Source organism: Orbicella franksi, chromosome 13 (assembly GCF_964199315.1).
Source record: "Orbicella franksi chromosome 13, jaOrbFran1.1, whole genome shotgun sequence".
Classification (NCBI taxonomy): domain Eukaryota; kingdom Metazoa; phylum Cnidaria; class Anthozoa; order Scleractinia; family Merulinidae; genus Orbicella; species Orbicella franksi.
This window is the reverse complement of record NC_138157.1, coordinates 4,242,852-4,263,187: the sequence shown is the minus strand read 5'-3', so window position 1 is coordinate 4,263,187 and position 20,336 is coordinate 4,242,852. Positions and strand designations below refer to the sequence as shown.

Sequence of the window (20,336 nt, the reverse complement as noted above, 5' to 3'; positions counted from 1 at the left end):
GATGCTAAAAAGTGAGGTTTATTTCTACATGCATCACTATCACCAGTTCAATCTCAGTCGGAGTTTAATTTCCAGCGTTCCTCTTGAAGAGTCACTGAGATAAAAACAAACACAAGAATAAAGGTCCCCTCTCGCAGAAACCCGTTATAACCGTTTCACTTGGTAAATTGAGACATTATCTTCCGGTAAATCTGACTGTCGGTACAGAAACCGGGATAAGCTCCGGCAGCTATGAGCCATTGGCTCCAAGGCTTCACTCAGACATGTGACTGTAATCAGATACAATATTATTCCGTTTTATATCAGAGGTGAGTCTAAGCAGACCTCATTTTGAAAATACTTTTCATGTCGGTTGCTCAATGTAACTAAGGGATGTATTTTGTGAATAGAGCTTCCTAAAAGTTCAGATTTCTTCTCGGTCAAAGTTTCACCGGCACATCATGGATCAAGATAAAAAAGAACATAAGCTAAAAGGGCGCTTTTCGGAGATTCTTTGTTGCGTCCTATATGTAGCCGTGGTGGTTTTCCTGATGTCATGCATCACCATTTTGTTCTTTGAACAGCAAAACATGAAACAAAGATTGACTGCAATCGATGACAAAATGAACACATTGGAGCGGACACTCCGGTATAACAACGACAGAGATAAAGGACTTGAAGCTAAAGGTTTGCTTGTCAGGGAGAAGAGAGCATTGGCTTTGAGTCTTGAAGGCCTCGAGAAACGACTGAAAGTTCTAGAATTCAGGTGAGATTTCCTTCCTCTTTTCGGCATGCAGGATAGTGAAGGGTGAAAACGTGAGTGGTTCAGTGCAATAAGCGGGCATTCTTATATTAATGAAAAATTCTATGCTTTTCCTATCTTCTTACAGAGTTGATTTCGTTTTGCTTAAGCCATTTTGTTAAGTATGGTTACCATACAAATAGTCGATAGACCGAGATCTCGCTCTCTTGGGCTCGATGATCAAGATATAAAGGAAGTTTAAATTATTAGTTAGTTGTACGTGTCTAATCACGCCATTTCCAAACGCGGTCGAGTGGAACCTAGAGCTACCGGAAGGCAGACAAATAGCATTAGTTTTTATAATTATTTTAATATTATTTTTTATGCAACCATTATTACATATTAACAAAATAAAACTAAAATCCAACTTTTGGGACAAAGGGATTCAGTTTTGAAAAATTTGGTCGCGTGATTAACCCATTGACACCTGGAGATTTTTGGAAAAAAACGCATTTTTAGAGATTTTGGACATTTTTAGCCTGGATATGAGGTAGATTAGCTCCAATCTACTCAAAAAGGCATTTACAACAAGACAGCATGCCTTTCTCTCCATTAGCATCGCGTTTTATGACATTTTTGCCCGGGAATGCGCAGAAACCAAAATTTTGAGATCCTACGTGCTATGTCCTTAGGCTTTTTGTTTTTTGTTTTTGTATTTTTTGTTTGCTTTTCCTTTTTCTCCAGTTCTTATCTTTTTGCTGCAGTTGTTGACCTACTTCTGGACTTGCTTGCAGTTGAAGAATTCCCGCAAAAGCATTATCGAGACGGGAAATTCTTACCACGGAGTAGCCAAGTGTAGTAGAGAAAAATTTTTCTCCGAGTCTTTCACTAAAATTTCTAAGCATTTTCGTGCATATTTCACACTCAATTGACCCAATCACTCTGATCTGGGTATTATTGGAAAGATCTTTTCCTCCTGCAGAACTTGAGTGTAAGTGATGCTAATTCTGGTAAAAGGTGATGACGTCAGAAGTGGAACAAAGATCAATAATCATCACGGGCGGTTACGGGCAGCAGAGGCGTCAATAGGTCAAGTGATAGAAATAGCATCAACTGAAAAACTCGGAATTAAATCCCAGTTCCAGATGGGATTTGATCCCACGACCCTCCGTGATCTAGCCGGATGCTCTAACCACTGATCTGAGATACTGGAAACTACACATTTCACCCTTTACCAGACAGTCTCCAGTAACTCAGTGGCTAGAGCTTTGGTAAAAGTTTTTTCACTTGATGCTATTTCTGTTATTTAATATTCTTCATATTATCACATATATTGCTTTTATATTATATCGTCTTCATTGGAACAATTTGATTTCAGTCATGAAGTCATTAATGAGATGATCAGGTCGTTAATTCGCACAAGGTGTCTAGCTGAATTTGTTATAAAGTGGTAAACTTGAAAAATTTAGGAAGTTACCTTACTGGAAAAAAGTTTCGACAAGAAGCTAAAAGACGTTAGTTTTATTTGTTTGAGTTGCATTTCGGTTTCTGCTTCCTTTTTTCAGGGCTCTCCGAGGAAACAAATCATTTCCTGGAGAGGAATCGAGGGCAAGAGAATCATGTAAAGGTTCGTATCATTCCAAAACAGGCTTTTATTTAGGTTTCTGTTTTTTTTTTAGGGCTCTCCGAGAAAACAAATAATTTCCTGGAGAAGAATCGAGAGCAAGAGAATCATATAAAGGTTCGCTTGATTACGTTTTCCTCATATTTTAATCTATTGAAAAAACCCCAGATCGACCCCTGAAACTAAAGCTCTATCTGAGTTAAACGTTTGAGGCTGTTTTGTAATTACTGAATGAGTCTTTTCCATCAAATCCATGGAAAAAGTAATGAAAAATGACAACTACTTGTTTCCATGGTTTGTTTCATATAAGAAATGACCTAACACCTCGAGTTATAAAACATAGATGTGCTTTTGATGTTCCTCGTTCTTTCCCGCCATGTTATCATAACTCAAGCGAGTACTGTCTTCAAGTTTTATGGCGTACTGACTCCAGATCTTAGACTTGCATAGAGAGAGTGATCGTGACTTGCTGCGCGATGACAAATAAAATACTGGCAACGAACCCCATTCACAAGAACGAGAGATAATTGAATCGAAGGGAAAGGAGATTGGCATTTTTGCTACGTTTCTTCATTCGCTTGCTCGCACAGCACTCGTTATTTTTTACTCTTGCAATTCGACGCTTACCTTTAAAAGCAACGCTAATGATAATTTCTTAATTCTACACAGGACGGGACGGAAGGGACGGGCGGGATGGTCCCGCGGGTCCACCGGGATCACCAGGAGCACCAGGTTGGAGGAAAAATAAAAGTTTTGCTTCATTCAAAAATAAAAAAAAATAAGCATAAAACGTTTTCTGGTCAAAGTCGATTGTGATGAAAAGAAATCGTTATAAAAAAATACACATCATGAGACAGTTTCTTACAGTGGACTCAAATTTCAAGTGGAGACTAGGTAGAGGGGAGGAGAAATTGCTTTCTCTTTTGCTATTTCTCTTTATTCACAGGTCGTGACGGCCGTGACGGCAGAAAAGGTCTTGCTGGAGCCCGAGGCTTCCCGGGACCAAAAGGTATCAACAAAAAATTTATAAGAAGAAGAAGGGTGAGAGAGCTAACCCCGCATTTGCTAAACAGTTATTGGATGAGGCTTTTGTGATATGCAGAGAGGTTGTGGAATCTATCGTTTTTCTTTACGCGCTTCTAGTGGGAAAACGTATTTCCACCGAGACCACCCTTTAAAAATTCTCTAATCATTGGGTGAAACGTATCATGCGGACGTCTGGGGAAATAGACTTCCGTTTCCGTCTAAAACTAAAAATAACTTTAGTGGAATCGACATATCCCAGCCAACACCCTCAGGGTCCCTCTCTGTCCCCTCATTTTCTCTTGTTTATTAAACATTGAACGAAAAAAAAAATGGAAGTTATTTTTATGCTTCTTCACTGACGGCAAGCAACACAAAGCGCGCGAACTTGACATGATTACCCTTAGAAATCATGAGCCGCGGTCATACATGATATGCTTACCCGTGACCTTGAGTGTCCTTGACATGATTATTGTACAATCTGCAGCTAGATGACGTCACAGGCGCTGATTTCGAAAATTCACTGAACGCTTTCGGCCAATCAGAAAAGAGATAGTGAGTTCAATGAATAATAATCAAGGTAATCCCGTTCAAGTTATTTTTAAACGTGATACCCAGTCCTTCCGCGGATAATGTTACCATGCGCGTTGCATGGATGTTTTCGTGGAGGATGACAATGCATCGATGAATCGGTTATTTATAGTCCCTCTTGGGATTTCGGAAACCAGGAGTGATCTAAAATAACTTGGACGGATTTTCTTGGGAATGAATATGGAGGATTAACTCTCTTAAGGCTGGCTTTCACTGGCGACGGAGTCGTAGTCGGAGTCGTAATCAGAAGCGTAGAGCGATACGATCTAGTGAAAATCAAACCGATGGAGTCGGAAGCAGAACACTCATTCCGCTTATGACTCCGTCGCTTACGTTCTAGTGAAAACTAGATTGTCGGAGTCGGAAGCAGAAGCCGAAGAATAAGCCAATCACAATGTTCCATTCCGGGCCTTGTGATTCACTGGATCATAAGCGACGGAGTCGTAAACGAAATCGGAAGAAATTGAAACGTTCTGATTCTTCTGACTCCGATTCCATCGAGCTTATGACTCCGCTTGCGACTCCGATTTTCGATTATCACTATGTAATAAGCGCTCTTATAACCATGCATCCTCTTCTGATATTGTTAAATTAATTACTAGTTGTAAAAGACGCAACACCATCAATGTAAGAGCCATTTTTTCCTCATAATGATTACCACTAGCTTTCATGAAGAGAGTGTAAACAAAATCATTCCAAAATGTTGCAGGAGACTTTGGTCCAAGTGGACCACCTGGTACTCAGGCACCCCCAGGACCAAAAGGACAGAAGGGACAAGAAGGCAAGGGGCTGGGTGGTGTCAAGTACGTGAGGTGGGGCCGGACAAGCTGTGGTGGAGACGTTCAGGTTGTGTACACAGGTAAGTGCTTTTTGATGAGAAAATCATAAAAAAAATTAGCCTGCACGGTTCATCGGGAGCAGTTTAAAACAAAACGTGGAGCATGAGAAGAAGTTTTTAAAAATTGAAGTAGGTAAAGTCTGCATACCAGCCAAGTGCGGGCCCACCAGGCCGGAGCTTATCCCGGTTTCTGTAGCATGAAGCGACTAGGAGTATTTGTACTCCACCCTGGATGGGACGCTAGTCCATCGCAGGGTTAACCCTAGCATTAAGTTTGCCGGTACCCATTTAAACACCTGGGTGGAGAGAGGCACTGTGAGAGTAAAGTGTCTTGCCCAAGAACACAACGCAATGTCCCTGGCCAAGGCTCGAACCTGGACCGCTCGATCCGGAGACGAGCGCACTAACCATGAGGCCACCGTGCCTGTTGAAGTAGAGTCGTGCTTAATTTTACTTGAAAGTAATATTTACAGCATGAAAAGCTTGTATAGATCGGCACTTTCTCTTGCAAACATATATGAAGGGAGAAAGACAAAAGAAACTCGAAAATTCAAGAACCCGAAGTGATGAAAGTGGTAATTGTATCAATAGAAAGCTGCAGATTTCCATCCAGATAGCAGTGCGTGTTATCTAGTTATGGTTACCATAGTAAGTTGTAGGGTTTAGAAAGTTGTATAAAATATAATTTAATGCCCCATTAGAGTTCCCCGTTCTCTGTTACTGACTTGTTGTTTAATTTCTCTCATTAGTCTAGGAATTATTGGAAGTGGGCACTATGCTCATAGCGGTGGTGGTGGAAAATACCTTTGCCTACCAAACAACCCAAAGTATGATAAATATAGCGACAGCTGGGAGAGTGCCGGTCGTATATACGGAACGGAGTACGAAGTGAGTTCATTCAATCCTTTCACAAACAACTTGCACGACCATGAAGCGCCTTGTGCCGTGTGTTACGTCGAATCACGTGGTTCAGAAATGATGATGCCCGCAAGGAATGATTGTCCGTCTGGTTGGACCGAAGAGTATCATGGTTACTTGATGACAGCCTATTATGGCCATAAAAGTGTTCGCGACTTTCTCTGTGTTGACAGGGAAGCCGAGTATGTGCCCGGCTCCCAAGGTGATCTAAATGGCGCATTGTTGTATCTTGTGCAAGGAAGCTGCGGCGCCTTACCATGCCTCCCATACGTCGATGGGAGAGAGCTGACATGCGCCGTTTGTACCAAATAAACAACTAAAATTCCAAAGTATTCCTGAAGAGACTGACTCTTCCCCAGTAATCTCTTTTCTCAAAAAAACACAGCCCAGTTCCGACACGTTTCCAAGTCAGAGGAGTCTGGACTCAATGCAGATGATGGCATGATCGAACTATAGTCTGTAACCCAGTAAAATGCTATTAAAATCCTTTGCGAGTAGATTTTTCCAAGTGTTAGATTTGTAAATTTTACTCTTTAGGACTTTTATTCTGTTTGAAGAAAGTTTTGTAATAAACATTTTTGTAATAATCTGTTTTACCTCTGGTTTTACCTCATAAATGGCTCAACAGAATGCCTAGAGTGTCTTCTTGGAGGGGGGAACAGGAAAAAAATAAAAATAAAAAAAACACACCTTTAGAAACAAGTGCAATTAGTTATTAGCGTGCTTAGACATTCCACAAAAAAAAAGAAAGAAAGAAAGAAAGAAAAGAACCAATGACTAGTTTTATGATGTATTGACAATAATTTCTCAGAAATTTCGCGCTTAAGTGCTTCACGACATTGAAAAGGAATTCGAGCTACATTGTAAGCTTGAGCAACACGCTCCCAGTCCGTGTGCGTGTTTGAAGATTTAACTAAAATGCAAACCTGTATCATCGTATTAAGCTAAAGCATCAATTCACAGTGAATGAGAAGCTTTGAGTGTTGACACCTTGATTGATTGCCGGGTACTGTGATTTTTATCACGGGTTATTTATAACACATGGTGTCTTCCTCACTTGTAACAAAAGTTAAGTACAAAAATGACAAAAGCGATGTCAGGTTGGCAGAGTTCAAGATTACCGAGAGAAAATGTTTGTAGAGTTTTATTTGGCAGATCCTGTGGCTTTTTCTTTCGTTTTCTTTTCAACCTCTGCTTCTCTTTCTTTCTCGATAACTTATACGAATTTATCTGCCTCATCTGAGTGTAATATCTGCAGGAGATAAATACATTGAACAAAAGTTAGAATTACACAAATCTTTTCAGACATTTAGTTAGCTCCAATCTGGGACAAGAAATGAAAAGAGAGAGAGAAAAAAAGTTATTACAACACAGGGTATTCGTATTTGGTCACCCAGCCAAGAAGGAACCCCGCCGAAAAGGGCTTAACTTTGTTGATGACACAAGACGCGATGCTGTCCTTGTGGTATAATAGGCACCTTAAGATACCACGACGGGACGAGCTAGGACGGCTACCGGAAGTAAATTAACTCAACCGGGCATGCCCACGAGAACTCTCGACTCATCTCTCTGCCGTCCTCATTCTCGTCCCCAGAGCCTCCGTTTCTTTTGGTCACGTGGTCGGAGAAACGGAGGGCTCTGGTAGCAGCCATTACCGGATGTCTGTGATTAACGGACATCCGGTAACGCATGCGTAATTTTGGCCTGTATATCTGCTCATGCTCAGGATGTTAAAATTATGAGTTAGATGACTTAAACGTGTCTAACTTTCTGGGGCGGATCCAGGATTCGGTGAAGGGGGGTTCGGAGAATTCTAAGGGGTCCGAGGCATGCTTCACCCTCCCTCTCCCATGGACGTTCTCGGAAACGTAATTTCTAGCGTTTTGAGGGATGTTTTTGGTTGTTTAATATCTTTGGAATCATCTCTGTTTTAAGCTATTTAAACAAGGACTAATCTGGGTAACTGACAATAATGCATGCTTACCTTCCTGATGACGTACGTGCTAGCGGTCCGAAAATCGATTTGCTGTTGTTTTTTCGACAAAACTCTGACGGACTTCAAATTAAATACTGAGTCCCTTGAGGAAAGTGGTTTTTCTCGGGCTTTCGTGCGCCGCTGGCAGTCGAAATCTCTGTAAAGGATTACACAACTCACTGATGAGCTGATTAACAAAAAGGCTTAGCTTCTGGCCTAAGCTACGGCGCCTAACCTGTGAAATCTGTGAATAGAAAAACTGTCACTTTTGGCGCCATGTAGAATTTGACAATAGCATGAGTCACATGTTATTTTACCAAATAGACAAACAAAAGGGAAATGCTTAAATAGGAATATAACGCAAACAGCAGTGATAAATCGTGTAATTCAACGCATTTAGACTAAGCCGGAGGCATTTAAAATCAGGAAAGACTCTCGTCCATCAATATTATTTTTGCTCTTTTTAAGTTAGTCTTTTTTAAGAAGATGAAATGTAATTTTGTTAGCGATGTTTGCCCACAAAGGGTCTCGTCGGAAACGGCACTTATTATATGGCCAGCTCCGTGAGCGGGCAAGATGAATCAAATGCTGCGCTGTGATTGGCTTCCCGAGCGGGCAAGATGGAGCTATCTTGCCCGCTCGGGATTACCCGCCGTGTCCCGCAAGAAATATTTCCCCGAATGCCATATAATAAATCCTTTATTGACCAAGCTTGTTCGGTCAAGATGGCTGGATATTGGCCTCGTTTGTTTTTCTTCGAGTTTATGGACCTCGACACCGTCTCGGTCCATAAACACGCAAAAAAAGAACTTGGCCGATATCCAGCCATCTTGACCTCACACTTGGTCAATAACCCATATGTATTTAAGCACTTTTTCATCTCATTTAGGGGTTCGACCGAACCACCCGAACCACCCTGGATCCGCTCCAGACTAATCACGCAATTCCAAAAGGGCTCGAGTGGAGCCTGGACGCTAGTTACTGTATGAAGGACATGTAGCACTACTTTTTGGAATTACAGGAATAAAGTTTCAATAAGACTGACGTTCATTTGTGACATTTGTTTGAGTTGCATTTAGGTTTCTGTTTCCTTTTTTCAGGGCTCTCCGAGAAAACCAATCATTTCCTGGAGAAGAATCGAGAGCAAGAGAATCATGTAAAGGTTCGTTTAATTTGATGACCTAGACCCCGGCAAGTTGATGTCCCTTGATCTGTATATATCTGGGGCAGACGCTTGAGGCTATTTTAGGCTAGTAGTTAATGAATATGTCTTTTCCAAATCCATGAAAAAAACTAATGGACAACTTACTCGATGGTTTTTCTCACAAAAGAAATGACCTTAATTAACTTCTTTTGTTGTTTTTTATCGAGTTTTAAAACACGGATGTTCTTTTGACGTTCCTCATTCTCCCAAAAGCTCACCGCTGTGTTACCACAACCTTAGCGAGTACTGCCTGCAAGTTTTATGTACTGATCTTAGACTTGTGTGGAGAGAGTGATCGTGACTTGCTTTGCGATGACAAATAAAATAGCGGCAACGAACCCCATTTATCAGAACGAGAGGTAACTGAAACAAGGGGAAAGGAAAATACCATTTTCGTTATGTATCTACGTTCGCTTGCTCGCCTTTACATTTTTTTTTTATCCTATTCAACGCTTGCGTTTAGAGAGCAACGCTGATGATAATTTCTTAATTTTACACAGGACGGGACGGACGGGATGGTCCCGCGGGTCCTCCGGGATCACCAGGAACACCGGGAATCCCAGGGACACCAGGTTGGAGGACAAATGAACGCTTTCGTTCTTTTAACAGAAATTATGTTCTGAAAAATTTTACACCAGTAGGTTTTTTGTAAACAATGGAAGTAATGTAAAATAGGTAGCTGTGTGTATTATATGTACTTGGCTCTTAAGGCGGAGGTACATATTAAATTCTGTAAAAAATTTGAAGTTTCTTTTTCACCGGAATTTGAATCTTAAGGTATTGAAGTTTTATTCTGCGAATTTCTGTTACTGTAATTTCAAAGCTCGTTTTCTCAAAACAAGTTATTTTTACTTTGAGAAAAGATATTTTGAGAGGGATTTGTCCAATTGAGCTGAAATTTTCAGGATTTGTTGTTCTAAGTAAGTTTTGTGTTTTAAGCATAGAACTTTGCCATCTAGTGTATTTTGACGAAGTTATGGTTTGAAACGTATGCTGAATTTTCTGTTTCAGATGTGACTGGCCACCATTTCATGTGCTTTTAACTTTTCAAAAATCTGTACGCTTAAAGCAGTAAGCTATTTGCCTTTGTTCAAAAAATTAAAAAAATATATTCATTTTGATCATTTCTTGTAGGAGTTATCTTTTCTCAAGTAAGCCCCGGTAAGAGAAGGTGAAGGGTGAGAGAGCTGATCTCGCATATTGTCAAGGTAATCCCGCTCACGTTACTTTTAGACGTGGTAACCAGTCCTTCCGCGGACGTTACCACGCGCGTTGGGTGGATGTGTTGGTGGAGGATGACAATACTTACAGGGATTGGCTATCTCTAGACCATTCTGAGATTTCCGAAACCAGGAGTGATGAAAAACAGCTTGAAAGGGATTTCCTTGGAAATCAATACGGGGGATTAACTCTCTTCAATTGCAAGAGCCCATCACTAGGAGCGTGCAACTTCCCAATATTCCTGTCACGGCGTTTTCACAGACCAATCTATTTTTAGTTTGATGAATTTAAGGTGAATTCAGACCCCTGCAGGAACCTCAGTGACCAATCACAAGCACGGACCTAATTTTCAACTGACGTCATCATTTCACCGGAAGATTAAAAAGAAAAACAGCCATTTTTTCCTTACCGATGCGCGCTCATGTAGATCGGAACTGACCTATTTCGCAGAGATAATTAAAGAAGCCTAAAAATAGATCGGTCTGTAAAAATGCTGTGACTTAGGCTTAGTATGGAAGTTGCAGGCTCCTAGTAATGGGGTCTTGCTCTCTTAGCATGCATCCTCTTCTGCTATTGGTAAATTAATTGCTAGTTGTGTAACACGCAACATCTTCAATGGAGGAACCAATTTTTTCTTCGTAACAATTACCACTAGCTTTCGTGAAGAGAATATAAACAAAATCAATCTAAAATGCTGTAGGAGACATTGGTCCAAGTGGAAAACTTGGTGCTCATGGACCCCCTGGACCAAAAGGACAGAAGGGACGAGAAGGCAAGGGCCTGTGTGGTGTCAAATACGTTAGGTGGGGCCGGACAAGCTGTGGTGGAGATGCGCAGGTTGTGTACACAGGTAAGTGCTTTTTGATAAGAAAATCATAAAAAATATCAGTCTACTTGGTTCATCTGGACTTTTTTTAACTGGAGCGTGGAGCGTGAGACGCAGATTTCAATAATTGAATGTTTTCGTCGCGCTCAAGCGTGGGAAGCACCGCCCTCCTGAAAGTTGTCGCTAAATCACCCGTCTTGCAGGATAAAAAATAGAGTCCTACTTAATTTTACTGAGAAGCAATATTTTCATTATGGACATCTTGTAGAGATCGGCATTCTCTCCTGCAAACATGTATAAGTCAGGATATAAGGGAAAAAGACAAAAGAAAATTGAAAAGCAACGACAAAGTCTTTACGCGGCCTATATGGTACCCGCGGGACCTGAGGTGACGAAAGTTTCATCGAAAATAAACTATAGAGTTTATGTTCGCGGGCATAAATATCATGATGTTTTGGGCCCGAGTCAGACTCATTTTAGCCCGAGCCACTAGGCGAGTGTCAAAATGAGTTGAAAAGGGCCCAAAACATACTGATGCTCAAGAACATAAACTGCATTACTATTATTATTACTTTGGAGGGCATTGAGAAAATAAAAACTGAAAAAAATGACAGCAAAACAATCTGAACAATCACGCGAGCGTTTACAAGTTGAATGGCTTTTATTTTCCCTTAGTGGAAACACACAATACATCAAGCGAAGCTTGAAATTACAAAATTACAAAATTACAAAGTTTTCAAAATTTGTTAAAGACATGAAAGCCATGGAGCTACTACAGGCGGTATTGACATCACAAGCTTCTCTTGAAAGAAACAGACGACCTAGAATGTCCGATCAAGCACGTGTCATACTTTATGTCATACTTAAATCGTGGATAAAATGTTCACCTCGTCGTCTCGTCTCGACTTGTTATCTCGTCATGTCAACTCACCGTATCGTCGGCTCAACTCGTCTTCTCGTCACGTCAACTTGTTGTCCTGTCGTATCGTCGTCTCAACTCGTCGTGTTAACTCGTCATCTCCTCGCCTCAGCTTGTCGTCTCGTCGTCTCGTCTTTTCAAATCCTGTGTTCCCTATTTCCCTCCTGCTCCTTATTTTTCATTTCCTTCCGCAGCCACTGAGTTTGTGCCTCTACTCTGCTAGTTGCTGTATGTAATTACGGCAAATAATGTGTCACGTACAACTTTTAGACTGCCTAAGTACCAATATGGCAGTCGGTAACCTTACTACACTTAGGACCTTTATCACATTTAGAGCCAAATTGTATTACATTTAAGACCTTTATTACATTTAGGGCCAAATTTTTATTACATTTAGGACCTTTTTATGTACATTTAGGAACATTTATTACATTTGAGACCCCCAACATTCAAAATGGCTGCTAGTACCGTGACGAGACGACAAGATGACGAGTTGACAAGACGAGAAGACAAGTTGAAGTGACGCGGTGACGCGGTGACGAGTTGACACGACGAGACGACGAGTTGAAAAGAAGAAGCGACGAGACGACAAGCTGAGGCGAGGAGATGACGAGTTAACACGACGAGTTGAGAGGACGACACCACGGGATAACAAGTTGACGTGACGAGAAGACGAGTTGAGACGACGACACGGCGAGTTGAGAAGACGATACGGTGAGTTGACATGACGAAATTACAAGTTGAAGTGACGAGACGGCGAGATGAACATTTTGTCCTCGATTTGACGTCATAGTGTCTGTGAGGCTGAGCTATCCTTTATGTAGGGTGTTAAGCTTTTTTTGTTGAAAATGGCGCCGTGATTTATTTCACCAACGCTTTGCGATTGAGAATTGAGTTTAAAATACTTTTAATTACTTTTAAGATTCTTGATTTTTTAGCGCCTACTTATTTATCGTCTCTCATTTCTCTTAGGCTCCCATCCAAATATAATCTAAGGAATTCTAGCAATAAACTTTTACATAGTTATCCGCGTTTTAAATCAAAAGCTACACTAGGTGACCGTTTTTTTACCTGTGCTGCACCGAAACTTTGGAATGCGCTACTATTTGACATAAGAAGCGCCAGCACTGTTAATATTTTTAAAGCCAAGCTAAAAACTCACCTTTTCCGTCATGCATTTTTATCATAGTTGTTTTTATTATTGTTAGTTTACTTTTAATTGTAATTTAAACTTTTTAAAATCATTGTAAGTTTACTTTTAATTGTAATTTTAGATTTTTAGCCTTTTTATTCCGTTTTTAATCTTGTCATGCGCATTTGAACATTTTATGAAATTTGCGCATTATAAATGTTATTATTATTATTATTATTAAGAATAGCGGCGCGAACGTTGTAGTGGTTTTTTGATTTTGATTGACTGCTTACATCATACGATTGTTTGATTCTCACTTTTCATTGGTTTATTTCAGCGGTCTGAAATACACTTTAGCCCGCAAAATGCGCCACAATGCCCGACAAAGTGATAATAATTAGCATTTTATCGATAGAATTAAGCTGCTGGTTTCCATGTAGGCAGAAAATAGGTGAGGTGTAATTTAGTTATTGTAGAGTGTTGAAATGTCTAAAAAGGTGTATTACACATAATTAGATGTCCCATTAGAGTATGTTACTCAATTGCTTTTTTCCCAACTGAGTTTAGGAATTATTGGAAGTGGCTACTTTAGTTATAACGGTGGTGGTGGAAAATACTTTGTCTACCAAACAACCCAAAGTATGATAAATATAGCGACAACTGGGAGGAGACCGGCGCTATATACGGAATGGAGTACGAAGTGAGTTCATTCAATCCTTTCACAAACAACCTGCACGACCATAATGCGCCATGCGTCGTGTGTTACGTCGAATCACGTGGTTCAGAAATGATGATGCCCGCAAGGAATGATTGTCCGTCTGGTTGGACCGAAGAGTATCATGGTTACTTGATGACAGCTCATTATGGCCATAAAAGTGTTCGCGACTTTATCTGTGTTGACAGGGAAGCTGAGTATGTGCCTGGCTCCCAATCTAATCAAGATGGCGCATTGCTGTTTCTTGTGCAAGGAGGTTGTGGCTCCTTACCATGCCTCCCATACGTCGACGGGAGAGAGCTGACATGCGCCGTTTGTACCAAATAAACAATTAAAATTCCAAAGTATTCCTGTAAAGATTGAGTCCTTCCCAGTCTTCAACAAAAACAGCCCAGTTCCCACGTGTTTCCTAGTCACAGGAGTCTGGACTCAATGTAGATGGTGACATGATTGAACAAGACAGACCGTCTATAGTCTGTAAACCAGTAAAATGGAATTAAAATCTTTTGCGAGTAGAACTTTCCAAGTGTTAGATTTGTTAATTTAACTAGTGACAACTCTTACTCTGTTTGAAGAGAGTTTTGTGATAAACATTTTTGTAACTTAAGTACTGTTTTACCTCATAAATGGCAGGGAACTTTGAAACCAGCTTTGAACAAAATGCCCAGTGTCTTCTTGGAGGGGGAAATAGGAAAAAAAAATACTTTTAGAAAAAAGTGCAATTACTTAGGTGCGCGCTTACGAAATTCCCCCCCCCCCCCGCTCCAAAAAAGAAAAAAATCAATAGCTAGTTTTAAGATATATTGACAATAATTTCTCAGACATTTCGTGTTAAAAGTGTTTTATATCACTAAAAGGAATTCGAGCTAAGCTTCAGCAACACGCTCCCACTCGAAGCACGTGCTTTTAGATTTTAACCCTTTGAATACCAACTACGCATATATGCGTAATGAATGGTCGTGCTCTTTGTACCACTTGTGACGTCATCAATTTAAAAGTCATCAGATATTCTTGAGAAGCAGATAGTAGTACTAGGCTAGGCCTTTCCGCACAATGGTCAGGTTTAGATATCGACGACATTCCGACGTCGCAAATCGAAAAACGACGTTATCAGTTTTGGTGCAAAAACGGTGGTAAAATGGTCCACAACGCCTGTGATTGATCAAGGTCCATCTCTAGGCTTTGCCCGTAATTAACATCCAACTTTTCACGTCAGCCAGAAAGAACATACAACGCAAAAGATAGCCAGTGTAAAAGGGCCGAGAAAAACAGAAAGGAAAGGGACAACAAACGAACTTGAGAACGGTTAATGGCAAAAAAAAAAAAAAAAAAAAAAATCCAAATTTTGGCTTATGCGCATGCCTGGAATTGAAATTTTGCTCAATTTTGTACCTACATGTAATCCTCGAAAAATCTCTCCTTTTAGTAGAAAAAAAGCTTTCTTAGCAAAACTTAGGCTTATTTAACGTCATGGCAGCTAAAAAACCTGACTAAACGGTTAAAAACGGTATTTTTTGGCGAAAGTTTGGTATTCAAAGGGTTAACAAAAATGCAAACCCTCATCACATCAAGCTAAAGCATCACTTCACAGAGAATGAGAAGCTTTAAGCATTGACGCCTAGATTGACTGACATGAACTACGGTTTTTATCACGGGTACATGTAATTTATCACACAATGGTGTCTTCATCACTGGTAACAAGGATTTAGTACAAATATGACAAAAACAAGGTCAGTTTGGTAGAGTTCAAGCCTATCGAGAGAAAATTTTTGTAGAGTTTTATTTGGCAGATCCTGTGGCCTTTTCTTTCTTCTTCTTTTCAGCCTCTGCTTCTTTTTCTTTCTCAATAACTTCGACAAATTTATCTACCTCATCTGGTTGTAATATCTGCAGGAAATAAATACATCGAACAAAAGTTAGAATTACAAATTAAAATCTTTTCAGAAATTTAGTTAACTCCAATCTGAGACAAGAGATGAATCCTGATTTCAATCTTGGTTCTCGTCCAATTTGCCAAATGAAAGTTAAAGCTTAAGATAAACCATACTGAATTCCAAGTTGATCCTTAACTTGTAATTTTGTTTTTCAAAAAAGAGGTGTACCTTTGAAACGATCAATATTTCTTTCCTGTTAGCAAAAATGGTAGAAATGTTCACTTTATTTACTCTCAGTAACTAAGGATTTCATGCAAGAAAATTCCATCAAATCATCAAATCATCAAATCATCATCAGTCCTCATCGCGCCATTGGACGCATAAGGCCTTAATAAGGCCCCAAATATTGCGTTTACCTTCAGAGTTTCTCCTTTCCTCATTACAGCAAGTTCAATATTCTTCCCTCCTGATTGCACCACCTAAACAATAAGACAACGTTTGAAACTTTCAGCCAATTGCTATATCCTTCTGTTACTATGCACGTTGTGATTGGTCAATTTGTTGGGTCGTATTCTACTGAACGGATTGCAAAAATCGGAGCTGTCTTTTTTTTTTTTTTCACCAACACGTCTTGTGATTTTTAATGTTCATGACAAATAAACTTGTAAGACTTTTTGGTTTCTTAAACTTTTTTTTTTAACACCATGTATTATTAAAACACGCTAATGGCATGAGAATGATTTCAAGTTGGCTCCTTTTACTTTGGACAGATGTCAGCCATTTGAAAACATTCTCTGTCAATTCAATGGTTTCCTGACCCTGTCGGACACATAGTAGAAATACAAGTATCTTTCAATTCTCTGTCTGTACAGAGTGCTTCAAATGGTTGTTTCTTCCTCTTAAACTTATGGCCTCTGCACGTTGTGCTTGAACCATAAAACAAAGGGGAAAAAATTGGTCTGTAACTTACAGTCTGACTGAGAAAAAAGGTTATGAACTTTAGCAATAGAACACTTTTTCCATGTTTACATAGACTAAACACAAGGAGGGTTAGGAGAATTCGAGACAGTTATGCAAACCCGAGACATAGTTGAGAGTTTCCATAACTTTTGAGAATTCTGCAAGCCCAACAGAAACAGAAGTGTTTAGATGAGGCTATGTAAACATGGAAAAAGTGCTCTATTGCTTTTAGAAAATAATTCTCAAAAATACGCGCAAATCTAAAACGTCAAAACTGTATTTACACACTCTCATCTAAACACACCTATCGACCAATGAGAGTGCGCTCAGTAGCACAGTTATTTATAAAGTTATTTTAAATTAATACCAATTTACAGTATATGCTGAAAACTCCCACAATTATTCCCTGAACACCCACAAACAAAGAGTTTATCCTTGAGTGAAAAAGCTTGACTACAGTGGCCATGCGGAGTGGTTACAACATAATATGATATCATAATTTCATCACAACCAAAATAATCTCTATTTGCTAATCAACAGATGTCATTCACCATACAAAATGGAAAAAAAAAAAAAAAAAAAAAAAAAAAAAAAAAAAGAAATCATTTCTAGCATTGATCCTTGTCATTCTCATATTCAATCTCATGTCCCCCTCATTCTCAACTAGCCTTCTTCATGAAACCTTTGGACAATACAAGGAAAATAACCAAACTAAAAAATGAGCTTACCTCAAGTAAAGCTTTAATGGCTAGTTTAATTGTCTCATCATCAGAATCTGCTACTTCATCCGTGTAGTGCTTCTCTAAAAATTCACGAACAGTTTTTGCACTGCGGCCAATGGCATTTGCCTGCAAAGAATAAATGATCACATACAAAAAAAAATTAAACTTAGCAATTTTTAAAGTAACAGTAGCAAACTCCTTGTATATGCCAGTTCTGAATTAAGCTCTACTTTACAACAGCTGTTCTTGCTTTTATAATTTACTTTTAATTCAGTATTCACCTTTCTCAACACTCCTTATATAAGAAGACTTGTTCTTCACCAAGGCATTCCAGCTTGCCCAGTTTGGGAAACAAATACCAGTCAAAGGCAGGCTTTTAGCCAGATGGTCATCTGACTGTCCTATGGATGGTCACTTTTTAAAGAAAATTGCTTTATTTTTCATATGTTGCTTTATAAATTGCTCATTTGAGAGGCTCTATAGCACATTTTAGACACCCACTTTTTGAATCCTGGCTAAAAGCCTGGTTAAAGGTAATATCCTGACTGTGCATGACCTATATTCATTGTCACAGGTGGGTGTGATCATTTTTAGAGTACTATAGGTATGTGCATAGCATTTTTATTGAATAACATTACAACAAGAATCTGAAACTCCTTGAGCACTGAAACAAAAATTTGCAAAGAAACATTACTGTCTTGTTCCCCTACACTGTACAAAGAAAGTGGTGTTCAATAGCACATTGGAACAAGGGTGTTCATATGAAAATTGATTTTGGTTGATTAAAATGGTAATATCATGGTTGACAAGTTACTACTTAATTTTGGTGCAAATTTCTGGCATTAATTTATAATTTCACATGGTAAATTTCAAAATTGCCATGGTGACGTTTGGTGTGAAATTTCTCAATACAATAAACAAGCCAAAAACCCATGATTGTGGGCGTAATTTGTCACCAATGATATTCAAATGTAATGGGTGATTCCAGGAAATATCCATAACTATACCATGCGTGGCTTTTTGGAACTCTGAGAGCAAGGGGGGTTCTCTGAACTGGAAATCCAAAGGAATGGGGGTACTTACTGTATGATTGGAATTCCAGGGGTGTGGGAGGGTTTTCTAGATGGGACAGACACAAGTGTGAAAGCACAAATGAACTGACGACACTGTTGACTACCGCAGAAAGCAAGATACACTTGACAAGAATCAATCTATCACCTATGTGTTCATTTACGATGAAAACTGATAAAATGTGGGTTGTATATTGGGCTCCAGAGGCCTTAAGTTGACAAATTTCTTGCCTGAAAATCGTCTGTGACTTACGCCGACCTGCTATGTTAATTTACTATGCGTCAGTGATACATATTCAGTAAGATACCATTTTAATGGTGTCATAATCGTTCTAAATATTGAAGGTAAATTAGGCAGGATTTGCCCGGACATATTCTAATTTCCATAGTAATTAACACACAAGACAAATGCAACTAGTTTAGTCGAAAACTAGTTGCAAAATTGCAACTGAAGAGGAGGAAGTTTTAGTGGTTGAACATTTAGACATGAAAGCATGCGATCGTATCTGTCACAATTTGAAGCCCTGTTGGTAAACCTCTGGGAAGAAATCAAAGCATAACATCTATTTCATTGGAAGTTGTAAGGAGTCAAACTATGATTCCAGAAGATTGATGGCAAGGGGGGGGGGGGGGTTGGTTAAAATGTTTATGCCACCCGTGGTAGGATATGGATATTTTCTGGAATCACCCAATCAAATGGTATACTCGAGAAATTAAGATTAAAAAGGCTCAGGAAATTATTATCTAGAATTTTGACATATCACGCATGAAATTATTTCCTAATATCACTTGTCACCATTTGATGACCCATACAAATTCAGGGAATTTTTGGGGAAACATTACCTTCCAAGCATGATACGTTCCAGATGGATCAGTCTGATAGAGACGTGGTGTACCATCATCATCAAATCCAACAATAAGGGTAGAAATACCAAAAGGCCGCCGACCATTGCTCTGGGTATAACGCTGAAATAAACAGAAAATGAATTGAAGTCAAAATGTTGTGCCAGTGAGCGGAGAAGAAAAAAAACAAAACAAAAAAAAGAAACATGAAAGTAAGTAAACAAAATTGAAATATGAAGGTAAAAAAGAAACTATCTGAAAAAAAAAAATGTAAAAAGACAACGTTTCCCACACCGGGAATCGAACCCGGGCCACGGCGGTGAGAGCGCCGGATCCTAACCACTAGACCATATGGGATTTACCACACTTACTGAGCGAATTTTACATATATAAACAGTTCTATCACGTGTTCACCGTCAACTACAAGTTGACTAGTTTGAAACATTTTCTCACCAAAATAAACAGTATTTTTGTACCAAAGCAACGAAGATTACTTAATGTACCTGTTTTAGTGTTGCAATATATCTTGTAATGTACTCTAGAGTTACAGGATCTTCTACGGTTAGCTTGTGGCTTTGACACTCCACTCTCGCTCTGTTCACCAAAATTCTGGCGTCCGCCGTCAAACCTACAACAAAGATCAGGACAAAAAACCTAAACGAAAAGCTTTCTTTGTTCCTTTTAGGAAATATTTCATTACCTGCAAAAGCCATCACAACGTGGTCATCCAGTGAACAAATTTTTCGGACGGTTCGCGGTTCTTGAAGTTTGGCGACCGCCTTTCTCTCTACTCCGAGAACGACAATGTTTTTACCCCGAACTCCAACCTGAAACATAAGATTTCAGTATGTTTGAATTTAAAGCAAAATAAAAAAAAGACAAGTACCAAAGCGTTTTGTACGAAAACTCCGCAAAGATCAGATGTATGAAGAATTTTTTACGCACAGCGGTAGAACCTTTCTTCACGGCTTCTTGTGCATATTCCACTTGAAAGAGATGCCCGTCAGGTGAAAATATGGTTATCGCTCTATCGTACGAGCCTCCTGACATTCTGTTTAGTGTGTAATTTTTTTTTTTTTTAGCTGACTAAAAACAGTTAGTACTGAAATGAAAGTGCGGACAGACTATGACTTTGCACTGGGCTCAGCTACCAGGCCGAA

General features: G+C 39.4%; 5 protein-coding genes and 1 non-coding gene across 7 annotated transcripts in view; 3 read left to right on the top strand and 3 right to left on the bottom strand.

Moving 5' to 3' along the window:
* Positions 1-8,014, bottom strand: part of LOC145465244 (uncharacterized) — a 39,868-nt gene extending 31,854 nt beyond the window's left edge. Inside the window, exon 1 of the mRNA XM_081449023.1 lies at positions 7,700-8,014. The gene's annotated coding sequence lies outside the window, so the exon portion shown is untranslated. The remainder of the gene's footprint in view (positions 1-7,699) is intronic.
* LOC145465255 (uncharacterized) lies at positions 323-6,027 on the top strand. Its single transcript, XM_081449034.1, has 6 exons — positions 323-745; positions 2,287-2,348; positions 3,015-3,095; positions 3,292-3,354; positions 4,669-4,818; positions 5,552-6,027. The coding sequence occupies exons 1-6, from the start codon at positions 441-443 to the stop codon at positions 6,025-6,027; spliced, it is 1,137 nt and encodes a 378-aa protein (XP_081305160.1). The 5' UTR covers positions 323-440.
* On the top strand, positions 6,757-11,323 carry LOC145466284 (uncharacterized). The gene is made up of 5 exons (XM_081449994.1): positions 6,757-6,815; positions 8,791-8,852; positions 9,395-9,466; positions 10,029-10,055; positions 10,816-11,323. Exons 1-5 carry the CDS (start codon positions 6,757-6,759, stop codon positions 10,992-10,994), a joined length of 399 nt encoding a protein of 132 aa, XP_081306120.1. The 3' UTR covers positions 10,995-11,323.
* A 2,357-nt stretch (positions 11,324-13,680) lies between these two features.
* On the top strand, positions 13,681-14,034 carry LOC145466282 (uncharacterized). The gene has a single exon (XM_081449993.1). It carries the CDS (start codon positions 13,681-13,683, stop codon positions 14,032-14,034), a length of 354 nt encoding a protein of 117 aa, XP_081306119.1.
* A 422-nt stretch (positions 14,035-14,456) lies between these two features.
* LOC145465262 (proteasome subunit alpha type-7-B-like) lies at positions 14,457-20,324 on the bottom strand. Of its 2 annotated transcripts, XM_081449041.1 has the most exons (7): positions 20,122-20,322; positions 19,877-20,003; positions 19,680-19,804; positions 19,177-19,299; positions 17,270-17,389; positions 15,998-16,060; positions 14,460-15,594 (listed from the first exon to the last, which is right to left on the bottom strand). In XM_081449041.1, the coding sequence occupies exons 1-7, from the start codon at positions 20,224-20,226 to the stop codon at positions 15,487-15,489; spliced, it is 771 nt and encodes a 256-aa protein (XP_081305167.1). In that variant the 5' UTR covers positions 20,227-20,322; the 3' UTR covers positions 14,460-15,486. The 2 variants fall into 2 exon arrangements, with proteins under 2 accessions (XP_081305166.1, XP_081305167.1); XM_081449040.1 differs by having other exon boundaries at positions 14,457-15,594; positions 19,680-20,003; positions 20,122-20,324.
* Trnae-cuc (transfer RNA glutamic acid (anticodon CUC)) lies at positions 19,462-19,533 on the bottom strand. The gene has a single exon. It is a non-coding gene; the product is annotated as a tRNA-Glu (tRNA).
* Positions 20,325-20,336: the final 12 nt, after the last annotated feature.